The following is a 25,630-nucleotide window of genomic DNA, read 5'->3' as shown; positions in this document are numbered from 1 at the left end:
GGCCAAGGGGAGCAGTTCTAGACTGGCCAAGGGGAGCAGGGTTTCAGTTTGATGATGATGGGGCAATTCTGAACTGGCTGAGGGGAGCAGGGTTTCAGTGTGATGATAGATGGGCAGTTCTAGACTGGCCAAAGGGAGTGGGGCTTTGGTGTCCCTTCCAACCCTGATATTCTATTATTCTAATGAGGAGGAGGCAGTTCTAGAGCTGGCCATGGGAAGCAGGGTTTGGGTGTGATGATGGGGAGGGCAGTTCTAGACTGGTTAAGATGAGCGGGGTTTGGGTGTGATGATGGGGAGGCAATTCTAGACTGGTCAAGTCAAGCGGGGTTTGGGTGTGATGACAAGGAGGGCAGTTTTAGAGTGGTGTTCGGGTGTGATGATGTGGAGGCAGTTCTAGAGTGGGCCAAGGGGAGCAGAGTTTGGGTGTGATGATGGGGAGTGCAGTTCTAGACTGGTTAAGGAGAGCGGGGTCTAGGTGTGATGATGGGGAAGGCAGTTCTAGAGTGGACGAAGGGGAGCAGAGTTTGGGTGTGATGATGGGGAGTGCAGTTCTAGACTGGTCAAGGCAAGCGGGGTTTGGGTGTGATGATGGGGAGGGCAGCTCTAGACTGGCCAAGGGGAGTGGGGTTTGGATATAATGACGAGGATGGCAGTTTTAGAGTGGTGTTTGGGTGTGATGATGGGGAGCGCAATTCTAGACTGGCCGTGGGGACAGGGGCGGCTCTAGACACCAGCGCGCCAAGCAGGCGCTTGGGGCGGCCGTTTCCCGGGGGGGCGGCATTTGGCTCCGGTGGAGCTCCCGCCAGCATGCCTGCAGCAGGTCCACCGGAGCCCGGGATGAGCGGACCTGCCGCAGGCATGGCTGCGGCAGGTCCCGTCTTCCCGCGGCTCCGGTTGAGCTCCCGCCGGCATGACTGCGGCAGGTCCGCTCGTCCCGGGCTCCGGTGGACCTGCCGCAGGCATGCCGGCGAGAGCTCAACCGGAGCCGCGGGAAGACGGGACCCGCCGCGGGACCGGGGAAGGGCGGCGCAGCGCTCCGCGCTGCTTGGGGCAGCCAGATTTCTAGAGCCGCCCCTGCGTGGGGAGCAGGGTTTGAGTGTGATGATGGGGAGGGCAGTTCTAGACTGCTCAAGGGGAGCGGGGTTTGGGTGTGGTGATGGGGAGCGCAGTTCTAGACTGGCCAAGGGGAGCGGGGTTTGGGTGTGGTGATGGGGAGGACAGTTCTAGACTGCTCAAGGGGAGCGGGGTCTGGGTGTGATGAGGGGGAGTGCAGTTCTAGGCTGGCCGTGGGGAGCAGGGTTTGAGTGTGATGATGGGGAGGGCAGTTCTAGACTGCTCAAGGGGAGCGGGCTCTGGGCGTGGTGATGGGGAGGGCAGTTCTAGAGTGGCCAAGGGGAGCGGGGTTTGGGTGTGGTGATGGGGAGGGCAGTTCTAGACTGCTCAAGGGGAGCGGGATTTGGGTGTGGTGATGGGGAGGGCAGTTCTAGACTGGCCAAGGGGAGCAGGGTCTGGGCGTGGGGATGGGGAGGGCAGTTCTAGAGTGGCCAAGGGGAGCGGGCTCTGGGCGTGGTGATGGGGAGGGCAGTTCTAGACTGCTCAAGGGGAGCGGGGTTTGGGTGTGGTGATGGGGAGGGCAGTTCTAGACTGGCCAAGGGGAGCGGGCTCTGGGTGTGGTGATGGGGAGCGCAGTTCTAGACTGGCCAAGGGGAGCGGGCTCTGGGTGTGGTGATGGGGAGCGCAGTTCTAGACTGGCCAAGGGGAGCAGGCTCTGGGTGTGGTGATGGGGAGCGCAGTTCTAGACTGGCCAAGGGGAGCGGGGTCTGGGTGTGGTGATGGGGAGCGCAGTTCTAGAGTGGCCAAGTGGAGCGGGCTCTGGGTTTGGTGATGGGAGCGCAGTTCTAGACTGGCCAAGGGGAGCGGGCTCTGGGTTTGGTGATGGGGAGCGCAGTTCTAGACTGGCCAAGGGGAGCGGGCTCTGGGTGTGGTGATGGGGAGCGCAGTTCTAGACTGGCCAAGGGGAGCGGGCTCTGGGTGTGGTGATGGGGAGGGCAGTTCTAGACTGGCCAAGGGGAGCGGGCTCTGGGTGTGGTGATGGGGAGGGCAGTTCTAGACTGGCCAAGGGGAGCGGGCTCTGGGTGTGGTGATGGGGAGCGCAGTTCTAGACTGGCTCCGGGGAGCGGCCAGTTCCAGGCCTGGTGGGTGGTGCCTTTCACAGGCAGAGGCGCCAAGGGAGGGCAGGAGCCGCTCTCCTGCGCCCCGCGGCCCGTGCGCTCTGGCGGGCGGCTGCGGTGCGGAGCAGCGTGTGCCGCCGGCTTGAGAGGAAGAGGAAGTGCAGCGGCTGCGGCTTGGGCTCTGAGCGGAGCTGCCTGTCCCCGCCGAGGCGCCTCCCAGTCCCAGAAGCGCTGCCTCCCCCGGGCAGCCGCAGCCTGTCGGTCTCCGCTCCCCACCTCCCCGGCCGGGCTGCGCGGCACAAACTTTCTGCCCTGCGATAAGCCGGGCTGCGAGCGGCGGCAACAGCATGTCCCTGCCCGGGCGCTGAGCGCGGGAGGTGGAGCGAGCCAGCGAGCCAGCGGAGAGGAGCCCGCCCTAGGTAAGGGATCCGCTACCTCCGCCCGCCCGCCCGCCGGGCACCTTTCACCCCCGCGGGGCTACGGCTGGCTCCAAGCCCTGCTCGCCCGGCAGACTTGCCTGGGTCTCCCGCCGCCCCCCGGGCGTAGGTGCGAGGGCGCGTTCCGCGGCAGTCACCGCCCCAGCCATCGCCAGGGCTGGGGGATGCGCTGCCCTGCGCTGCGGCTGGGCGGGAGGGGAGCCCGCTCTCCCGTCCTGCAGCCCCTGGAGCAGTGGGGAGCAGCCCCTCGGGGCAGCGGCGCTCAGGCTTTTCCTGTGCGTCTTCTTGAAGTTTGACAAAGGATCCCCGGGCACCCGCCTCTCCTGAACAGGGAGCTGAGTTATAGGGCGGCAGCAATGGGATAACGGGTTTTTACTGCGTGTTGTTTTAATGCGCCGCTGGATGCCTTCAGTTCCCCAGGGCACTTCTGGGGCTGGGGTGGGTTATGAACTGTAGCTGGGCAGAAAAACACCAACTTTCCCTTTGTTTCCGTGTTGTTCCAGGGCCTGATCCAAAGCCCAGTGAAGACAGCTGGGCTTTCCAAAGACTTTTATGGGCTTTGGATCAGGCCAAGCACATGCATTGATTCATCTCTGACAAGCAGCTCTGTACACCTTAATGGTGATGTTGGGACTAAAGTGGCAGCTCATTCAAAATACTCTTAGCTGGAAACTGACACGTTAGTTCATGGCTAGCTCTTCTGATTCTTTCATGCTGTGTGTCCTTGATTTCAAGACATTGCAGTTATACCCCTAGGGCTGGTAAGTCAGGTCACAGTTACCACCTTGGTGGAGATAGTGTCTCCAGAACTTAATACATATGATAAAGGCCGAATTGAGGAAGGAATTAGAGAATTTTTTCCCATTAGGTAAGCAACATAATGACCAAAACCATGTACATAATCTAAGCTCTGTAGTACAGCTTCACTCTGGTTTCAAGTGGAGGAGGATGCTATTGTATGATTCCATGAGGACCAGTGTGGTAATGGCTTGTTAGTCTTTCTGGCTTGAAATTCCTCAGAAATTAATTGAGACTCAAGAACAGTGACACACTGATGTGATATGGTTCACAGAGATCATGGATATCAGTGACATTTCGGCAATGTAGGACAACAGTTATTAAATGTGCGTGTACAGGAATGTGTTTACAAGTGTGTGAATATGAACTTGGTTAATCTAGAAAATGGGAATTATGTACTTTTTTTCTAGCATTGTTTAATTTGCATCCTTGTAAGAGCTATGAGTTTCTCTGCTTGTCATTGTCCCAGTAACCCTGCATACTCTTGGAAAAGGGGAACTGGATGGGATGGTACAGAATGAGAATTGAATGAGCTCATCTGTAATGTTTGCAACTTGGCCAAAGGCTTCCTGTAAGGCTCAGTATGCTCTTCCTATTGCACTCATAGCGTTGGTGGGGAAAGCAAGTGGAACTAGAGGCTGCTGTATGGCAGTACAGTGCACCAACTAAGCCAAGCCACCAAGCTGAATTGATAGATGTGTTTTATCCTAAAAAGTATTTATTGGGAGTAAAACTGTAAATATTCCATGTAGTTTCCAAACTGATATTTTATCTGTTTAAAATAAACTGCCAATTTTTCTATTTGGAATGCAGTAGTACTCAGTTAACTTTTTTTGACTTAATAGAAAAATAATTAACATTGCTAAGACATAAATGATCTTCAATTTACAAGGGGAAAATGTTGTTAATCTTTTACATTTCCTTTATAGTGCTTCTAATCTATTAGTTTCAGTTTTTGCAATTAGTAATAAATTATGTGAATAATGTTTTTTTTCACAATACCAGTGGTCACATTTATGACTTTATTTCAGTCTACCTTCCCTGCATTTTTAGAGGAACATTTAACTGGGCCTCATAAATTTGTTACATCAGGCATGGGGTTTTCCACTCCTTGAACATTGGTATTCTCCTGGACTGAGAATGAAAATGTAGTGCAGAGCAAGTATGTATAAATATTACTAAATACTTACAGCAGCCCTGAGTTGTGCTGGGAAACATAAATAATTTGCTCTTTCAAATCATTTGGAAACCTAAATTACATAAACTAGTAGTTCTCAACCATAGGTACATGTACCCCTGGGGGGAATGCAGAGGTCTTCCAGGGGGTACATCAACTCATCAAGATATTTGCCTACTTTTACAACAGGCTACATAAAAGCACTAGCAAAATCAGTACAGAAAATGACTTGTTTATACTTCTCTCTATATATACACTGAAATGTAAGTACAATATTTATATTCCAACTGATTTATTTTATAATTCTATGGTAAAAATGACAAAGTAAGCAATTTTTCAGTAATAGTGTGCTGTGACACTTTTGTATTTCTATGTCTCATTTTGTAAGCAATTTTAAGTGAGGTGAAACTTGGGGTTACGCAAGACAACTCAAACTCTTGAAAAGGATACAGTAGTCTGGAACAGTTGAGCACCACTGACATAAACAACCATTGCCTACCTGTGTGTAACAAAGCGATGTCACCTACTATTCTTTTATATTTACATACAAAGTTATTTGTAAACACACTTATAAAATACATGTAGATAGTTCAGGACAGTTTCACTTTTTTCATGGGAAAGGAAGTCCTTAAAACTCCTACAAAGTGTGTGAGAGATTACAAATTGTAAAAGAAGGATGAATTCAAATGCTTTGTGAGAGCTTGGCAGGAGTCAACCGTCCCTTCTGTATGTCCACTTTCAGCATAATGAGCTCTCTGCTTTTGTTGGTTGTATGCCTTGTTTCCAAAGTCTGGTGCTGTCCATCATCTTCCCCAGTCTTGGTTCTCTCCCTGGTACTTCTTGCCCCCATTGTCACTCTTCTGCGTCACACTGAACCACTTTTGTTTAACCGTGGTGGAGGGAGGAATCAGCTTTCAAGCAACTCCTGTCCTCAGGATTTAGCTTAAAAAGGCTGAGTGGGTTTGGGGCTGAGAACTTCTTTATGTTTCTGCAGTCAGTGTAGGGAAGAGGGAGCTGAGGCCATGCCCATCTGCCCTAGACTGGCAGTAACTGAGCTAAGCGAAAACTTCTGCAGAGCAAAGCTGCTTTCACCAATTCCCTCCATAAGAGCCATTCTGTAACTGAGTAACATACTTGGGGAGGAGCTTTGATGCTTTCTTCTCCAGTGATGTATTAGGCCAATGGCTGGCCAAAGCACTGAGCAGAGTCAGAGCCAAAGCCCTTTTCAGTATTGAGTCTATCAGTTCACATGGCAGGCAGGCCGCTGCATGAGTAGATCCTCTCCAAAATGGGAGGATTAAAATTGTGGGAGCTTTAAAAAATGTGTGATCCCCATGACTGCCTAGCAAATCTAAAGCCCTGTAGTTATTTTTTAAAAAGCCTTCCAGCGTCCCTGTAAGGTAGGTAAATATTGTCCTTGTCTTACAGAACGGGAAACTGAGGCAGTAGGCAGTTGTGACTTATTCAAAGTCAGAGAGCGGGTCACAGAGAGACCTGTAAATAGAATGAAGTGTCTTGGCTCCTGGCCCTTACAATTGCCACTAAAAACACAGTCTTCCAAAATGTTGTGAAACAAACTTCCAAGAGATTTTATTAAAAGATGTATTTCTTACAACTCTAAGGATCCATGAAAAGTCTTCATTTCTAATATTTAGCAATCTTCATTAGATTTTGCCATTTAAAAAAATCATTAAAGTAATTTCTAGAAACGTGAAGCTGTTGTATTGATAATTAAGATGCATTCTCAATGAAACACAGTTGTTTGAAAACTTAGAACAGACAAATATTTGCTATTCTCATTTTCATGCTAAATGTAATGGGTTGAAAAATAATAATTTTCCACCTTATACTAACAAGTAAATAAGGATCAATAATCAAATTCTTCTTGTTGAATTGTGAATAAGAGCATGTTGTTACTTTAAAATTAATTATCTCTTAAAAAGCTGGCATGATGGAAATTGTAGAAAATTTGAAAAACACTCAAGAAAAATTCTAGTGATTTATAGATTTCCAGGTTTTTAAAAATCTTTTTTTATTACTAAGAATTTTCATGTGAATGCAGGTTCTTTTATTTTTTAATAATTTGTTTCTTCTGTCACCACACTTGAATCATAATCTTCTGTGACATCATAAGCATTTCCATAGCAATTGATTATGCTGTCACTGTGGAACCCATTTCTGTTGCTTATTTATCCTTTTAACTCCAGAGAAAAGATCCTGTTTTCATACCCTTACCCCAGGCATTTAAAAAATACCTAATTACAAGAAAGGTGGGACTTCCTGTCTCAGGGATTAGATATGGGTTATGGCATCTTTCCCCATTAGGTCATTAATTGAAGTTAGGTGATTAATTGAAGTTAATTGAAAGTTATAGCCATTGGGTAAATAATTATTCAGTGCATCAATATGAAAATAGTTGGTGGTCTCAATGCAATACCACATGCAAAGGGGTCCACATCTTAAAACTCACCATTCTCAACAGAGACCACACCATCTGGGAGGGGATAGCTCAGTGGTCTGAGCATTGGCCTGCTAACCCCAGCATTGTGAGTTCAATCCTTGAGGGGGCTATTTAGGGATCTAGGGTAAAAACCTGGGGATTAGTCCTGCTTTGAGCAAGGGGTTGGACTAGATGACTTCTCTTCCTGAGGTCCCTTCTAACCCTGTTATTCTATGATCTGTATGAGCCTGAAGACACAAAGGATTGTCCTCTCAGAATTGGATAGAGAAACATTGCTGGGGAAGCTTGTGTTGCTATACTGTTCTGTGGTAAGCAGAGGCTTTAATTCTCTAGGGCTGTCAAGCTAAGTCAGAAAAAACATAACATTGAACAACATTTTTAGTAATTTCTCACAAGTCATCACCAAGCCTTTAAAGACTTCCTCCTGCACCCCTACTCATATGAGGAATCCTATGGATTTCACAGGGACTCCTCACATGAAGAAGGGCTGCAGGCCCTGAACTAGTAATACTAACAACTTACATAGCAGTTTCACCCAGAGCACTTTATAAACATTTGCATACTTATTAGGGTTGCTGTTTCGCCGGGAGTCTCTTGGAATAAAGGCTACTGAAGACAAACCAGGAGATTTTAGGCACTAAAAGTCTGGCGGTGCAGAGAAACTAAGGAAGGCACCCTGCCTGCCTTGGCTCTGTGCTGCTCCTGAAAGTGGCCAGCACATTCCTAATAATAAAATAAAAATTAGAGATATACTAATCTCCTAGAACTGGAAAGGTCATTGAGTCCAGCCCCCTGCCTTCACTAGCAGGACCAACTTTTTGCCCCAGATCCCTAAGTGGTCTCCTCAAGGATTGAACTCACAACCTGGGGTTTAGGAGGCCAATGCTCAAACCACTGAGCTATCCCTCTCCCCCTCCTTCCTATGGCTCCTGGAAGGGTCAGAGGGCTCAGTGCACTGCCCCTGCCCTGAGCGCCGACTCCGCAGCTCCCATTGGCCGGGAACTGCGGCCAGTGGGAGCTGAGGGGTCAGAGCCTGCAGGCGTGGGCAGCACACAGAGCTCCCTGCCCTACCCCCCTACCCTGCCCTCCAGGAGCCGCAGGAACATGCGCTGACTCCACAGCTCCCTTTGGCTGGGAACTGCAGCCAGTGGGAACTGCGGTGACGGTGCCTGCTGGCAGGGACAGTGCGCAGAGACCCTCTGCCACCCTCGCGTAGGAGCTGCTGCCAGAGGGATGTTTCAGTTGCTTTCGGGAGCCACTCGAGGTAAGCGCCACCCCCTAACCCCCTTTCGCACCCCTTCCCTCTCCCTCTCACACTCCCTCTGCCCCAGCCCACAGCTTGCACCCTCTTCCGCACCCTAACCCCCTGCCCCAGCCCGGTGAAAGTGAGTGAGGGTGGAGGAGGGCAAGTGACTGAGGGAAGGGGGCTAGAGTGAGTGGTGGGCAGGGCCTCAGAGAAGGGGCAGGAAAGGGGCATGGCCTTGGGGAAGGGGCAGGGCAATGGTGTTTGGGTTTGTGCAATTAGACAGTTGACAACCGTAATACTTATACACGCTCTACATAGGGATTATCTCATCCACCACTGAAATACAGCCAAATATTGATTTGCTTGATAAGACTTCTTGCGGCCTTTGGTCCTGATTCAGCAAGGAACTTAAGCATATGTTTAAAGTAGTCCTGTTAAAGTCAGTTGGACTTCTCTCATGCTTAAAGTTAAGCATATGCTTTAAGTACTTTATCAAATCAGTACCTTAAAGTATAGGCTGCTTTGTCACATTGTTTTAACATATTGCTTTCTTTGTGTTAGCCATATTACCAAGATCCTTTGTTGTATTGTGAATGGATGTAGCTAAAGAAGCAAAGCAAAGAAATTCTTATTTGTAAAAGGAAGCGCAGTCATTATATAACTCTGTTAAATATTTTTGGCTACTAAACATTTTTGCAGTGTTGATTTTCATCATTGATCGCAGACTGTATGCTGTCTAAAATAGAGAAAAACATTAGCAGTGCTTAGCTTTTAATTCACTAAGTAAAATATCTAACTCCAGCTTTATAGAAATGATTTAAAATAATGAAGTTTGTGTAATTCTGCCAAAATAAACAGAGAAGCATTATTTTTTCCATAGGGTAAATGGCAAAACACTTAAAGCTTGGCACAACATATAACACACATTTGTGTAACATTTCTCTGGACACTTTCATACTAAAGCAACAAATCTTCTTTTTAGCACATGTTGATTTCTGTTTTCAATTTGTGTTAGGCTATCAGTAGTGTTCAGCCAGCTTTTATTCTGTTCTAAAGTTGACTTCCTAAGGTAACTATTATTGCCCGTAGCTTACCCTGAAAAAGCCGGGAGGGATAGGATGAATACAGGTTTTTATCTAAAATCCCATAAAAGCTGAAATATTTAGTTACAGATACATTTTTTTTCATTTAAATACAGATCTAGTGATAACTTTTAATATTAGGACAGATCTTGCAGTTGGATAGGTATAACTATATTTTCCTATAGCAGTCATAGATATATAATATAATTGTTGCTTTATATATATGTTGACTGCTTAATAACATTATATTGCATTTTATATCACTGGCTATAACTGAACATGTGTCCTTCAGAGTATATTAGAGGTACATTACATTTTCAGCTTTCAATAAAATAATAGTACACCTGGTAATTTTATCTTTAAAAAAGTGAGTCAGGCATGATAAATATAGATTGTTTAGTATCTGAACATTTATTAAATTATGCTGTTTTGTAAAGGTCTATGGCTAGTGTATTTTTAAAAATAAATATAAATCATAGAAACTTTGAGACTGGCATATGAAATAGAAAAATGAGTGCTGTTATTTTTTTCTTCCCTCTTCCCCTACCTCTCTGAATCAGCAGCTGTTGAAATGGGTTGTGGACTAAACAAATTAGAGAAACGTGATGAAAAACGGCCTGGTAATATCTATTCAACTTTGAAGAGGCCCCAGGTAGAAACCAAGATAGATGTTTCCTATGAGTATCGTTTCCTGGAGTTCACAACCCTGAATGATGGTAAGTACAAAAGTCTTTTTCTTTTCACTTATTTTTGATGACACCAAGAAGCCAATCAATTCATAATGCTTTTAATTAGTGTAGTACATGTGAGTATTTATATATTTTTAAAAAGTCTTGTTTAATCTCTTTGGCCTTAAATAACTTTAATACATGCAGTCACAATGATCTTGATGATTTTACCATCTTGACAATATCTTACTCAACGTTTTTTTTCTACCATAGATTTTAAACTAATGCATAAAATATAGCTATTCAGATTTTAGAAGGGATTCCTTATATTCAGTGTATTTGATATGAATGATATGTTTAGATTCCTTTACGTTTGCACATTATCCAGATTTCATTTGATAAAGTGATTCAGAGCTGGAATGTTGGACAGTTTTCCACTGTTTCCCCCTCCCACTGTCACTCTCGATCACTGTTTTCAGAGGTTGAATTCAGCGATGTCACTTTACTGACCTGTCATTCATAACCCTCAGGCTGTGACTAATGTCTATGGGCTGTGTTGTTGCATTCGTATGCCTGAAAAATGGAAAATGGCAGAAGCCCACTTTAAAAAAAAAACAGCTGAAAGGCACAGAGCCTTGTAGTTTCAATATATCTCTTAACTTTGTCCAGCAATGAGCCTCTTCCTTTCAACAGTATGCCAAATAGTCCACATCTTAATCCGATGACTGCTCGTGAATATTCCATTTATTTTCTCTTGTGTTGGCATCTATGAACCTAGAAGCTCTTCCAGAAATGCCAGGCTGCAGTCATCCATGCCTTTTGTTATTTTAAGATTAGACTACTGTAGTACAGTCTACATTGGGCTATACCTTAAACTTCTTTGGAACCTGAAGTTGGTGCAGAAGGCCCACTTTTTAACATATGACAACTGTGCTTTGGAATCTGCATTGGCTGTCTGTTGGTTTCCAGACAGAGTTTAAAATCATGGTTCCGCCCTATAAAGTGCTAAGTGACTAGGGACCTGTCTATTTGAGAGATCACTTCTTTCCTGGTGCAACTCTGTCAGTGTAGATGCTCAAGCTGGAAGTCACTTATGGGAGAGAGGGCATTGCTGGCAAAATGTTCTCCTTGAGAGTCTCTTGATTTTAGAATTCACTTTTCATTGAAAATAGCATGAATTGTTTAACCTTTAGGGCATAAGAATGGCCAGGCTGGGTCAGATAAGTGGTCTGTCTAGCCCAATATCCTGTCTTCTGACAGTGGCCAATGCCAGATGCTTCAGAGAGAAGGAACAGGACAGGGCAGTTATCGAATGACCCATCCCCAGTCGTCCAGTCCCAGCTTGTGGCAGTCAGACGTTTAGGGACTCCCCAGTGCATGGGATTGCATCTGTGACCATCTTGATTAACTGCCATTGATCAACCTATCCTCCATGCTGCAAAGCCCTTCTTTTTGACCAGACATTGAGAGAAAGCTGAGGATTTGGAGGGAGTGGTTGAGTAGGAATGTGGATTTGAGGGAAATGGAGTTTGGGGACGTGGGGTACAGAAATTTTGGCTTTGTGGACTAGTTCCTTTTGTTGGAGAAGGGTTGTTGAATTTTTACAGCTGTTTCTGTCTTAATTGGAATGCGTTTCTAGTTATTTGTCAAGAACATCGGGAGGCTGGGATAGGCATTCCTTTTATATTTGTGTGTTGAAATTGAAGTAAATAAATACAAAACCAAGTCAAATAGCTCATTTTGAAATTCTGAGAGCCTTCATGTCTGTTCTTTGATTTTCTAAGCAATCTTACTGTGATATATTGCATACTGTGGAGCTAGTGGAAATGAATTAATATTGAGGACGTTTGCTTATTTAAAGTCTTTTCTGTGTCACTCATCACCACCATATCTGAGTGCCTCAGAATCTTTACTGAATGTATCCTCCAAACCAGGGCTTAAATTCTCCCCAAGTATTTTCTGGAGCCCTGCGGCTTGGGATTTCAGCCTAGTGGGGTGTGCCGGGGCTCTTGTGGGCTTGAAAATATTTACTGGAGCTCTGCTTCAGATGGCTCCAGCTGAATTTAAGCTCTGCTCCTAACACTCTGCGGTTTGGAGATGTTGTTATCCTCACTTTACAGATGGGGAACTGAGGCACAGAATGATGATGTGTCTTGCAAATAGCCACACAGGAACTCTGTCACAGAACTCAGATTCCCTGCATTCTGGTTAAGTGTCTTAGCCACAAAACCATCCATCCTCCTATACCTGGTCCCTTGATTAGCAGGTTCACACGCTAGGTCTTGTATGCAAAAGTCCTGAAACAAGAGATATACAAGAATGTCCATGGGTCTGTCTGCAGGATCAGTCCCTTTATAAACACGCTGCTGCAAAGCCTGGATCCAAAAGAGGACGTTAGAAATTGATTTAGTTTTGTATATTGTTTAACTGATTCGTATCTTATGTGTGTGTTTGTATGGTAATGAATTCCTTAGTGTAACAGCTAGCATCTTTATCGTAAAAGAGAGCAGAATAAAAAAAAGCAAAGAGATTAAGGTTAGAAAAAGAGAACTCTTGAGTTACATCCATCCCCACTCCTTTATCCGTATTCTCTTTTTAAGATTATATTCCCAGTTCTTTACTCATAGTGTGCACATTAAAGTACATGCATGTCTTTGTAGAACTGGGATCTTAGATTATAATCTATTCAGAGAATGGACCTATCTTTCTATATATATTTAAAATGTGTGACTTGGACATGAGACAAGTAACATTTTTGGTGTTCAATTATATTGTTCAAACAACAGTTGTTTCAGATTTATTGAAGTCGTGTTTTTTTTTAATCAAAACACACCATTATGGTATAGATGAGCCTTTTATGCGGTCATATTTTATGTCCTAAAATCAAAAGTTAAGTGAACCTTTACTATTGAAATATACTTAAAATAGTATCACATTTCAGTTATTGTCTTGACAATAGTCTAACTGTTTAACTGATCACAATCTCACTGGGGAGAATCTAATTGTATTCATAGCTGGGATTTGGAAACCTCATGCACTGAAAAAGATGCAAGTTTTCATCAACAAATTTCTATTTTCTGCAGGATATATTATTTGCTATTTACTTCATTGATTACCTTCCCTTTCTACCAGTGATTTTGATATTACATTAAACAGTAGCTTGTGCCTGGTCTCTGCCTTCTGTTTCCTTTCACCATTCATTTTAAAAATTGTATTAGAGTATGTGGCTGTACATTTTTAAAAATACTGCATTTGCAGGTGTTTTTATTTGATTTAAGACTGGTAAAAGCAATTTTTTTCCAATTTGAAGTTATTTAATTACCTGCTTTCATTTTGTAAGCAGAGGTGTTTGAAGGAAATCAGCATTCTAGTTTTGTATTTCCACTTGACCAGGTAGGTTACCACCATTTTGTTCTTGAGAGTGATTAAATGAAGTTAGCATGGTAAAATATTATTAGTTCAGAGATCTTTGTGCATTAGCTACAATGAGATCATGCACCATATGTAAAACACAGATAAATTAGAAAGGAACTTACTTCTTATAAACCTGCCTTCCTAGCAGATAAATATGGAAAGATAAAATCCACAGATTGACAGCAGTAAAATGGGAAGGAGAAGGGGATGATGGATTTAGGGTGACCAGACAGGAAGAGTGAAAAATCAGGAAAGGGGATGGGGGTAATAGGCACCTATATAAGACTCAGCCCCAAATATCAGGACTGTCCCAGAAAATCGGGAAATCTGGTTACCCTAGATGGATTACTTGTCTGAAAATTTTTATCGCTCAAATATCTGAGTTTAAGTGTTGTATTGCTGTAGGCCCTGATCCTGCAAACACTTACATGTGGGCTCAGCTTTGTTCATGCATATAGTCACATTGATTTCAATTGGACTACATTCATGTGAAAAATTAAGCACGTGTTTGCAGGATCAGGGCATTACTCCCTCTCCAGTAATAGTATCACAATCAAATATGAAAGCAAATATTATACTTTTTGTCTTCTGATAAGCACTTCAGCATTTTCTTCAAATGAATTACAGCTGCTCAAAGCAATCTGCAGTAAAATTGCTCACCACTATAGGTCAAAGCAAAACCCAATTATCAGACTACAGCAATGCATAAAATGTTTTCTCCAAGGCATAGAAAACAATTTTTATATGTAATATGACATAAAAAGAACATTAAACATGTTAGTATTATATGCTGCAGATTTATTGCTTTTATTAAAAATAATTGCTCTAACTGGTATAACTGATAGGTAGAACTTCAGATTTCTTTACCCTGTTTGGCTTTTAACTAAAGTTTAATAGCTTGGGAAAGCATATCAACTACATTCTAGTTTTTAAATAGCAACTTGCTTCCCATACTTTTTGTGTATACAGCTGTATTATGATAGACTCAAAAATTGTTTTTTTAGACATAGTTAGATAGTTTCTTGTTTGCAGCCTCATACCTCTTGACAAGGTATATTTTACTGATGATATATGCTAAGTATTCCAACAGCATGTGTCTTAGATGATTTCATCATTTTACCTTTTCTTGTAAAACAAAATGTTAAACAGTAGTATTTTTCGTTTATGTAGTACTTTTTGTCCAAGGATCTCCAAACACCTTCTAAACTTCAATTAATAAATTATCTCAACATCCTAATGAGGTAGAGAAAGATTAATCTCATGTAACAGATGAGGAAACTGAGGCACATAGAACTTAAGTGCCTTATCTAAAGTTATTTGTGTGGCAGAGCTAAGAATAGAATCCTAACCTGATATCCAGTTATGTATTTTACCTACCTGGCCATGGTCTTGCCCAAATGCATGTTCATCAATGGATCTAAAGTAAGGAGTAGGTCAGACTGACTTTATTACTAAGTATGCTACAAAATTTCTGTACTGAGGTCTTATTAATAGCATGCATATGCACTAAAAATTTTTAAATAGCCATCAGTCTTGCCTGTGCACTCAAGACCAAGCTGCTCTGGGGAAATACCATATTGTAACAGGATCCCCACAGGGTAATTTTTTGTAAGGTAGATGAAAACCTAGCTATTATTTGGTGATTTCTTGTGAACCTACCAATTGCTGATAAAGAACACACGTGTAAATATGTAGTTCATGAATATACACTTATGGTGTATGTAAACTTATGGTGTATGTATTAGAGATCAGTGTTTTGATGCTTTGCAAAGCACTTGCTGCCTGTCTGTGGAGAGCTTTCTGGTCACATAGGTCTAAGTCTTCTCCTGGTTTCCATCTGCTACATCATGATACAAGATGCTAAAAATACAGTGAGGGTGAGATTTTCAAAAGCTCCTAAGGAAGTTAGTGTCCAGCTTCCATTGAGAGTGAATTGATCCCTTAGGTGCTTTTTTTTATACACTCCCAGCCTAAATACTTCACTAATATCTTCAAGGTAGGCAATAGTTGTAGTTGCCACAGAGATGTTAAAAAATTACAAAAGGAAGGGGTGGTCTGTGCGAAGAGGTCTGCAAGACAATCTTTCTGTTGAGATCTGTGTTATGAAAAAAAATGGGAACGCCTGGTTCCCAGGTGCTACAGCATTTATAACATATTGACTTGATTAACCTTAAAAATAGATAGCAGTAGGCAGGTAGAACTCTCCATTCTTACCCTTTCTGATTTGTTGCTTTGTATTTACAGAAAGAACCGAGCCTCTTTTAAAGCTGTAGTTGAACTATTTTTCTTTCTTAAGATTGATCTCTGTTTCCCATAATGGAAAAGCAGTTACAAATCTATCTGCAAAGAAAGGTTTGTATTTCTAAGAAACCTTCTCATCCTGTTAACAATTCAAGTACTGCACCCAATCTCCTTCTTTGCTTTTATAGAGTCTGTTGCCTCCATCTTTATAATTTTTTCCAATCTGCATGAGGGTTACACGCTCCTGATGTTGTTCAGAGTCAAGGAATTGGTCTTATCAGCTGCCAAGTGCAAAGGCTTTGTTTCTGATCGAATGGTGAAAATTCCTCAACAGCTACAAGCCAAAAGGGCCCGATCCTGTTTCTATTTAAATTAGTGGCAAGATTTCCACTGATATAAATTGGAGTAGAATCAGGCCCCAGAGTTGCTTGTAATTTGTTATGGATTAAATAATGAAACCATAATAGCTTCATGATGGAACTGGGGTAAGTGGGAAGGAACCCTGAGGTAAAATGTTAGGGGATTTTCCATAATTTTTAACTGCATATTTAGAGAAAATATCCATTAACTTGTGTCAAGTAACAGACAACATACAAAATATATGCAACACTTAATTTTAATGGAGAAGTTCTGAATAGTTTACTTTGAGAACAATAGTTGATCTTTGACTGGAAATTTGTGGAACTGTAGCGTGATGGATGGAGGGTTAAAATCAATTTATATTGAGTGGTGACAGCCTCCCTGCTGAGAGAAAACAGGAAATCTTGGTGTCACTTAGCTCTTGACTAAGAAGTCACTTTTCTTAATCGTACTGAAAAGAAAACCCTGGGGAAATATAACTCATTTCTTTTTAGTTTGCACTGTAAGCCCACCAACTACAGGGGAAGTAAAAACCTCTCCATGAGAAAAATAACTTGGACCTTTAACTGTTATACATGACAGGCCCATGAGGAAAAAGCATAATTGCTTTTGAGTGTATGGGTGAACAGTTTAGTCTTGAGTCATAGGCTGCATGTGGTTTGGGGTCATCATGCTGATGCCAGACTTTTTTACTATAACAGAAGGGCATAGGATCAAAATAATCCTACCTATAACAATCTATATACATACAGCCACAGTCAAGCAACTAGAGATACAGGAATAGTAAGCAAAAAAGATTTTTTCACTCCATTGACAAATAAGGAACTCTACCATTTTAGCAAGAAAAGGGAAGTATTTAAGTGACTCTGCAGTCATTTTGGAAAAGTTCCTGTTGACTTCTCTGAGAGTTCTGCTTATGTACATGTAACCCACACACCTCCTGTGTGTGGTGTTCTGTCCCATTGGGGGGTGGGTGGGTGTGTGTGTGTGTGTGTGTGTGTGTGTGTGTGTGTGTGTGTGTGTGTGTGTGTGTGTGTGTGTGTGTGTGTGTGTTTTAAATGAGTCTGCTCTACAGCCTTCGCTAAGAGCGAGTAGGCTTTTAGCTCATGCTGTAAAGAATCATGCACTAAGCTCCACAGATCCCCAGTTCGATCCTGCCCATGGACGACCGGGGTCTGTCAGCGAAACATAAGGACCACAGCATTGGGTACATAGGCAGTTGCAGTGTTATGGTCAAAAGTAAAGTGGCTTCTTCAATGCAATACAAGACATCTGTGGTTTCAAATCCTGTCTTCCTCTAACATAGTGTGTAGTTTTGAGATAACCCTCCCCTCCCAAAATTATTGAGCAGTATAAAGCCTGTTTTGAACCCATAAATGGAAAAAGCTACATTAAATTACAATAAAAACTGAAACATGAGATGAGAATTTTCTTTAGCTAATTTAAATGTTGCTACCATCTCCCATTGTGCTTAGAAATTGCAAGATAGCCACTTATGGGCCTGATTCTGCAAATTAGTGGGATTTTTGCCTGAGTAAAGAGTATAGGATTGGACATCATAATTTATATTAAGAAGACCAGATTATTTATTTATATAGATATAAAAAAATAAATAATGTTTAATGGTCATACTTAGTCTGAAGGGTTGACTCCACATTTGATTTAACAGCGGTACTAATTTTTCAGACTTTCTTATTATTACTTGTTTTTTCTTCCCTTTTAGATATTTTAGGTTATTAGATAATTAGATATTGTAATATATTTAGGAAGTCTGAGAAATGTACATGAAAAGTCTGATATAACTCTGTAAATCAAGTGTTTTGACATATATTTGTTATGTAACCCCTTTGGGGTCTAGAGAGCATGGCCCCTTTAAATCTTTTTCCCAAGGGGGAGGGGGAGAGTAAGAAAAAGGAGGGAAACTCCAGGGGGCAGGGCTGGAGCTAGGGGGAGAGAGAGGAGAAGCAGCATGGCTGGCCCTGGAGAAGGAAGCAGAGAGAACCTGCCGGAGGCCTGAGGAGGACAGGCCCGATCGGGGACAGCCCAGGACAGGAGCCAGGAGGAGTCCTGTGCCGGGGGGAATCACCCGAGGAGGACAGGCTGGACCCAGTATCACGGCTGCCCAGAGCTGCGTGGGGCTGTGAGTACTGGGGCTTGTGACTCTGCATTGGGAACAAGGAGGGAGGTTGCTAGATAGTTAAGTGGGGAGGGGGTCGCTCTGGGTGGCTTTGCAGAGAGCGGCAGAAGAGGGCACCGGAGGGGTTTGCTGGGGAGAGTTCACTGGCGCCGAAGACGACCAGGAGCACCCAGGACTCACCACCAGACTGGAACTTTGCTCAGGCCTCCTGAACTGTGTGTGCAGACACATTGCTTAGTGTCTGCCCCTCCAGACTGTGCTACCACTGGGTCCGTGGGGCCTTGTTTTGAATGCAGCCCTGTTTTACTGCTCCCCCTATATTTCTCCTTGTTGCTTTTCTCCTCCCAGCCCTCTGTAAATAAATATCTCCCTTTGTTATGTCCATTGTACTTTTCCTGTGGGTGTGTGCGTTCACTCTGGGGGGTTTGGAACAGGTGCCCCTGGGGTGGAAGGAATTTCTCCTGCTGCATTCCTGTGTGTGCCTTCTCTTGGCCAGAGCTGCCTGCAGAGCAGACTCCATCTTGGCTACGAGGGCGCTAAAGTTACAGTTATTTTTTAAGTTATTGACTAAATAAAAGTGAATGGAGTTACTGAGTCTTGTGATATTTGATTTGATTTTGTAGATCATGAGAATTTAAAACCAGTTGAGGGCACTAAATTTGCAAAATGTGGCTTCTATTCAAGATGGCCACTACTTCCATTACTTTGAATGTGACTGCAACCATTAGGGTTGCCAGGCATCTAGTTTTCGACTGGAATGCCCAGTCGAAAAGGGACCCTGGTGGCTCTGGTCAGCACTGCCAACCGGGCCTTAAAAGTTCTGTCGATGGTGCTGTGGGGCTAAGGCAGGCTAATCCCTACCTGTCCTGGCACTGCACTGCGCCCTGGAAGGGGCAAGCAGGTCTGGCTCCTAGGCGGGGGGCCACAGGGTTCCGTGTGCTGCCCCCACCCTGAACTCCGGCTCTGCACTCCAATTGGCTGGGAACTACGGCCAATGGGAGATGGGGGGGCGGTGCCTGTGGGCGAGAGCAGTGTGCAGAGCCTCCTGGCCCTCCCACCTAGGAACCGGACCTGCTGCTGGCTGCTTCCAGGGTGCAGTGCAGCACAGAGTCAGGAGACGTAGGGAGTAGCTTGACTTAGCCCCGCTGCACCGCTGACGGTTGAGGTAAGCCCGTGCCCCAACCCCTTGCCCCAGCCCTGAGCCCCCCCCACACCAGTAGCCCCCTCCTGCATGTCAAACCCCCCATCCCCGTCCCCACCCCAGAGCCTGCACCCCCAGCAGGAGCCCTGACCCACCCTGGACCCGAACCCCATGCACCAGCCCAGAGCTCTCTCCCACATCCTGAACCCCTCATCCCTGGCCCCACTCCAGAGCCCACACCCCAAGCCCAGAGCCCGTACTCCTTCCTGCACCCCAATCCCCTGCCTCAACCCACAGCCCTCTCCCACACTCCGAATCTCTTGGCCCCACCCCCCAGCTTGGAGCGCCCTCCTGCACCCCAAACTCCTCGTACCCTGCCCCCCCAGAGCCCACACCCCCAGTCAGAGCCCTCACCCTCCCACACACCCTAACCCCATGCCCGAGCCCAGTGAAAGGGAGGGAGGGAGAGCGAGCCACTGAGGGAGGGGAAATGTAGTGAGCAGGGGTGGGGCCTCAGGGAAGGGGCGGTGCTAGGGTTTTTGGTTTTGTGCGATTAGGAAGTTGGCAACCCTAGCAACCACAGGCTGCCTTCAGTCAAGAAGGTCACCATTTCCCTACAACATTGGCATGTGGAAGTGAGGCGGCCCTCGTAACAATAATTGCCATTGCCCATTGCTTCCAATGGGATTGCAGCCTAGCTGCACACCAGAAGGCTACTTGCCTCCTGGGTTTTGTGGTTAAGAGAGTGTATGGGGAAAGTGTGTGGAGACAGGAGAATATAATGGTAGAACAGAGACTGTGGGAAGAACAGGGAAATGTTGAGAACAAGAGGACACTGAAGGAGCGACAGGAGTCTTGGGTGTTATAGATGGAGAACATGAGAGGAAAGGAAAGCATAATAATGTGGCCACATGAATAAAGGGGGCAGGTAGGAGACAGTAGGGCATAGGGGAAAACAGGGTGAGTGAGGCAGAGAAGGAGGAGAGGAGTGGGCTGTGCTGGGGCTAGGCATTAAGCAGACTAAGCAATTGTTTAGGGCCCTGAGCAGCTCAAGGCAGCCCTTTATTCACTTTTATAGTATGTGTTGTGTGGGCCCCCACAATATTCCGGCTTAGGGCCCCCAGTGGGCTAGTACTTCCTCCAGGGAGCGGATGACAAGATAGTGATGAGCATTCAGAGAGAATGGCAGCCACCCTCCTACAAGAGTTATGGAGAGGTTAAGTAGACTTCTGCTCCAGACTGTCAACAGTGAGGCGCATCGTCTTGTTTGTGTGTTCAAGGTTGAATTTTGAACTGAAATGATCACTCAAAAAATTAGAGGTATATGGCTCAAAAATCAGGACAGACCAAAAACCCCTGCAATGTATTATTTATTTTTTTAAATCTTATCATTTTTAAGTTGATCACATGAATTTTGGGGGAAGGAGGGGTTGATTTATGGCTTATGAATGTTTGAAGTTTGCAATGGAGAGTAAAAAGGAATTGCAGCACATGCTCCAGGGAAAATATGTTACTAGAAGGGATTAAATATAATTGTTTTCTATTTTTAATGTATAATGTGTACAGGTTCAGCTGGACCTAAGGCCCTCCCACCATCACAGCCAAGTGGTATGACCAACTTTTGTAAAATGTTGAGCATGGCTGTTGTGTTTAGAAGTAAGGTATTGTACTGAAGCTGCAAGCTCAAGGCATTCTAACCAGTAGTTAATAAAGCCTCTTTACCTAGTATAAACAGTCCTTTCTGTAGAGTTAAAATAAATAAATAAAAAAATAGAAATGCACATATTAGCTGTAGATTTTTCTTGAAAGAAACAGTTTCTTTGAGGGAGAAAAATCTCATTAAGTCTTTGCTATGAACTGCAGCTCTTGATCAATGCACTAAAGACAAGCTTGACAGTCATCAGGTGCGTTAAAAATGGCAGAAATTCTACCCATCTCTCTTAAACAGTCATGGGCGTAAAAGAATTCATCTCAACTCTGAAATACAGACCCTTTACATGGTATGTGATACATAAAAAATTCAAAACATCAAAGACCTGAGGAGTCCTAAAGATGCCATGTGTTTTGAAATGAAATGATAAAAGCCTTAATCTGAAAGGGAATGAGGTATGAGGTTTACAAATTAAATAGAAAGAGTTTTGAAAAAGTTAGAGATGAGTCAAGACATGGTTACTCATGAAATATAAATAAACACCAGTCTGCTGTTGTTATTCTTTGGTTGCTAAGCCCTGTATTGGTTCTCTTTTATTTAAACAATTATTTCCTGAATTTCTGAACAACTGACACAAGAATTGACAAATGGTGCTAAATTGCACGGGTTAATTCACCACCACTTATTGTAAAATTTATTAAAAAGCAAAAAATTAGCATCTACTTGTATCAAACAGCACGAAACAAAAGAACGAAAAGAGAGACCGACAGAATAAATGGTCTTTTGTTAAGTTATTGTTGTGTAAAGTTTGGAACAGTGTCAGAATCTTTTTTGTTTTGTTTTTGTTATTTATTTACTTAGGAATGCTAAGCTCAGATGCAGCATCTGCCTTTCTCTGTGGTCCTGCTTCTATCCGATTTTTTCCAGCTGGGTCTACTGCCTTGATGAAGCCTTTCAAATGATCAAATAGATAAAATTGTACATATTCTGCAGGATTATTTTCATTGTTCTTCACCACATGTGCACTGAATAAAATACTTTATAATTGTCAGACTTTTTGTTATCAAGCTGCACCCTTACAATATTTGTCAGTTTTTTGTTTTTGTTTTAGTAAATTTTTGGGGGGAGAAATGATCTGCTCAGCAGCTGATATTTCCAGGAAAAGCCTTTCCAAAACCAGTGGTAGAAGCTCAAGCTGCCTTTCCTTTGAGTTTGGTTAATTGTTCAAAAGGCATTATTCAGAAGTCCTAACCATGTAGGAAGATTTCCCTACTTATGAAATTCCATTATTGGGCAATGGGAGCCCTAATACTACTTAGAATCTGGTAGTTTTATATACACATTGGGAGCAATTCTCCATTTCAGCTGATATGCACTCAGCACAGGAATGGAGAGGAAGAAAGGTGGCTTTTAAGCCACCTCTGCACCCTCTGGTTTGTGGGACCTTGCTGAGACGCTTCTTGGCCCCCAGTGGAACTTAAGAGCAGCCGTAAAGCTGCTCTAACTTGTGCCTGGGTTTCCTGTGGCCTGCTAAGGATTGTGAACAACCAAGACTAACCAGAGCACAGTGTCACTCCTGCCATGCATTCCATGCTGGAGGCTGGTATTAGGCTGTTGCATTGCTTCTGCCACTGGCTCGGGAGACCCCTTATGCTGTGGTATCCTGCTGCCTTTAAAACCTCTTTAACGTGTTCATTGGGGGGGACTGAGAATCTGACTTTAAAAAAAAAAAGATGCTATGCAGGAGGTAGGATTATAAAACTAATTCCAATGCCACTAATTGTCGTAAAGGATGATAAGAGCCTGAACATTTCAGGGGGTGAGGAAGAGGTTTATATCTTGTTAAGATGGGCTGCATGATGCTTCATGTTTACCGTCTTCATAGTGAAGTAGAATCCTATCCCTGTTAGATGGGACACCTGTTATGTCTTTATTATGTGCATTTATTACTTTTGGATAAGATTATTATACCTCCAGTAACTGATTCTTTGGCAGCTTTGAAAGCAAGATGTTTCTGGTACTTGCATTTTTATTTCCACCAAGTATTTTTACACATAGCACTGTTTTTTAAAGGATCACGTGAACTCTTGACTGTACAAAGCAATGAAGTTAAACTTCTGTTTTCTCATCAGATATTTTGGGGGAATGCTCTATTATTCTTAGCAGGCATAATTATGAAAAATAGTCCAGATCTCTGTTTTTGATCTGTCAGCACTGGCCTCTTGTTTGTTTTTGCAGTTCAGTTCTATTCTCTAGTGCTGGAGTTTGTTACCATGCTCCTATGACCCATATTTAGGGTTTATGAGGTGGTTTTCCAATAGACTTGCAAACTACCAATATAACTCTGTGAGAATTATTCACACACAAATGAAACTGGCCACATTTTTGTGCAGAAGGGGAGTAGAAGTTCAACTGCTGGAGGGCAACAGCAAGGTTTGAGTTAAAGAAGAAAAAAAAGCAATTTTTTTGGCAACAAAAATTTATTTTTCCTTAGTGAATCCATCACCCCTGCTCTGGCTGGCGTGCTTAAAAAAAACAAAATGGTACTCTTGGGAAGTACTTTGTTAATATTTAAGTGCATTTTCCACTATTATCTGGCTCCCTAACAGGTTCTCCTGCCTACTTAGATGTGATGTGGTGTGTTGGTGGTGACATATCTCTCTCAGCTGCCAATGCTGGGCCACAGCCTCTGCCCCTATTGTCATTTTCAGTGTACTATAAAAACCTTATTCCTGATAAATGCACTGCTAAAGATAAAGGGCAAAATTCTGGAGACCTTTCTGCATGAATTAGAGGTGCAGGCTTTGACTCAAAGGATTTTAGTTGTGTAGTACGCTTTTTTTTTTAAGTAACAATTTGTGGGAAAAGCGCTATATAAAATAGTAGTAGGCATCATAAAGGCTTTGTTTGTTTCAACATAGCATAAGTAATTTACTAATAAGTTACATAATATCTAGTCTTAAAAGGTTGGCACATTTAGGGTTGCCAATTTTGGTTGGATGTATTCCTGGCGGTTTCATCACATGACATCTTTGATTAAGATTAATCTTTAATTAAATTCCTGGAGACACCAGGGCAATCCTGGAGTGTTGGCAACGGTCGCACATCCAAGAACATGTGTTTCTAATGCAGCTACTGTTCATTATGGATGTAGCCTACCCCTGCCACGATTCCAAAGGAAATAATTACATAGTTTTAGTCCTAAATATGTTTAATCTATTCTTTCTCCTTTAGCTTGATCTTTTCTGGAATTAATTTATTTGAGTTTGTGCTGCCATTATAAAAATCCTGGGCTGAGTTTCTCCCTCTACTTTTACATGCCAAGCCTATCAGAGACTGCTGAGGGAGTGGCATGGTAGGCATCATTACCACTGTATGTTTTTGCCTGTCCCTACACAGGCCTACCTCTGTGTGAGTACACCCTGGGAGTCAGTCAGGGCTCCATGAGGATGTGTAGATTGAAGGAGCTGGATGAGGCGAGCAGCCATTTCATGACAAGTTTTCCTGCAAATATCAGATCAGCCTTAACTCCCATTGGGTTACTTCCTCCTGTGCTGCTATGTAGCTACAGGGAAGACTACAATTAGCAGCTAACTGCTGGGGTTAAGAGGCAATCACAGCCACTGTGTGAAGATGGTGGGCCTCCGCAGGCCAAGATCAGCTGACAGAGTGGAAGTAAACCCTGCTCCTCTGACACAACAATAAGAAGGAAACTCCAGGATGAAACTCAAACCCTGCCCCAACAAGGCCGGGGTGTTCTCATATATGGAAGAAAAAGGGATGGGGATAAAGGGGAAATTGCAAACAAAACATTTTTTTTTTGAGAAACTTCATTTGTTTTTCATCACAACTTTCCAACCAGCTGGAATTACTATAAAAGAAGAAAAATCTAACTTATGTTTCACCTTTTCATGAAGTTTTGTTCTATGATTTTGCATTTCACTCTATGTGGAAAATTGTATGAAACTAGATAGGGCAGTTTAACTTTGTTTATCTACTTGGTATTCTGGTTCACATGTACAAGGCCATGGTATTGTTTGTGTTCACATCACTGCAAGGGAATGTTTTTTTTTAAAAAACAAAACACTGCCAACCTTAGTTTTCTCTGAATATAATCGCCTCCCCCTATGAACATGTTCATATTACATATCATCAAGACCCATCCTCTCTCCCTTTGTAAACAAAATCTAATTTGGGGGGCAAAGTCCAGTCCACAGTGTCTTTAAATAAAACTGGGTTCTTAGTTGTACAATGCAGAATGCATGCTCTATCTAAATACTGTAACTGCATAACCTATGACTATGTCATATCTCTATTAAAGCTGAAACAAGGCAATTTACTTTTATGAGAAATCAAACCAGATTGCCCTAATAAAAGAATTCGATTTGAAAGCACATCAGAAAATTATACTTTGAATAACATGTTTTCAATCAAATGAAAAATGTGAATAAATCTTGAAATAAAGAGGAGAAAGTTGCCTAAAAATTGAAATATTTTAAACCAAGTAAAATAAAAAGATGAAAATGACTGCTGTGCCTTATTTGATCTAATTAAAGTACTAAGAGGTTGGTAAGTCTCATTGCCTGTACAGAAGAAAGAATGTTATACATACAGGCAATTGAGAAACAAGAACATTTGAAACAGGG

At 43.2% G+C, this 25,630-nt stretch overlaps 1 protein-coding gene across 4 annotated transcripts in view; it reads left to right on the top strand.

Moving 5' to 3' along the window:
- Positions 1-2,357: 2,357 nt before the first annotated feature.
- Positions 2,358-25,630, top strand: part of RFTN1 (raftlin, lipid raft linker 1) — a 124,625-nt gene continuing 101,352 nt past the window's right edge. For 3 of the 4 annotated variants that reach the window (XM_039521569.1, XM_039521568.1, XM_039521567.1), the window contains exons 1-2: positions 2,463-2,590; positions 9,936-10,088. In XM_039521569.1, the coding sequence (XP_039377503.1) occupies positions 9,944-10,088 (145 nt within the window). In that variant the 5' untranslated portion in view covers positions 2,463-2,590; positions 9,936-9,943. Of the gene's footprint in view, positions 2,591-9,935; positions 10,089-25,630 lie in introns of all 4 variants that reach the window. The other variant, XM_039521570.1, reaches the window with a different exon arrangement.

This window comes from Mauremys reevesii, linkage group 2 (genome assembly GCF_016161935.1).
Source record: "Mauremys reevesii isolate NIE-2019 linkage group 2, ASM1616193v1, whole genome shotgun sequence".
NCBI classification, from domain to species: Eukaryota; Metazoa; Chordata; order Testudines; family Geoemydidae; genus Mauremys; species Mauremys reevesii.
Note: the sequence above shows the minus strand (reverse complement) of the source record. Positions and strands in the feature narration are given on the sequence as shown.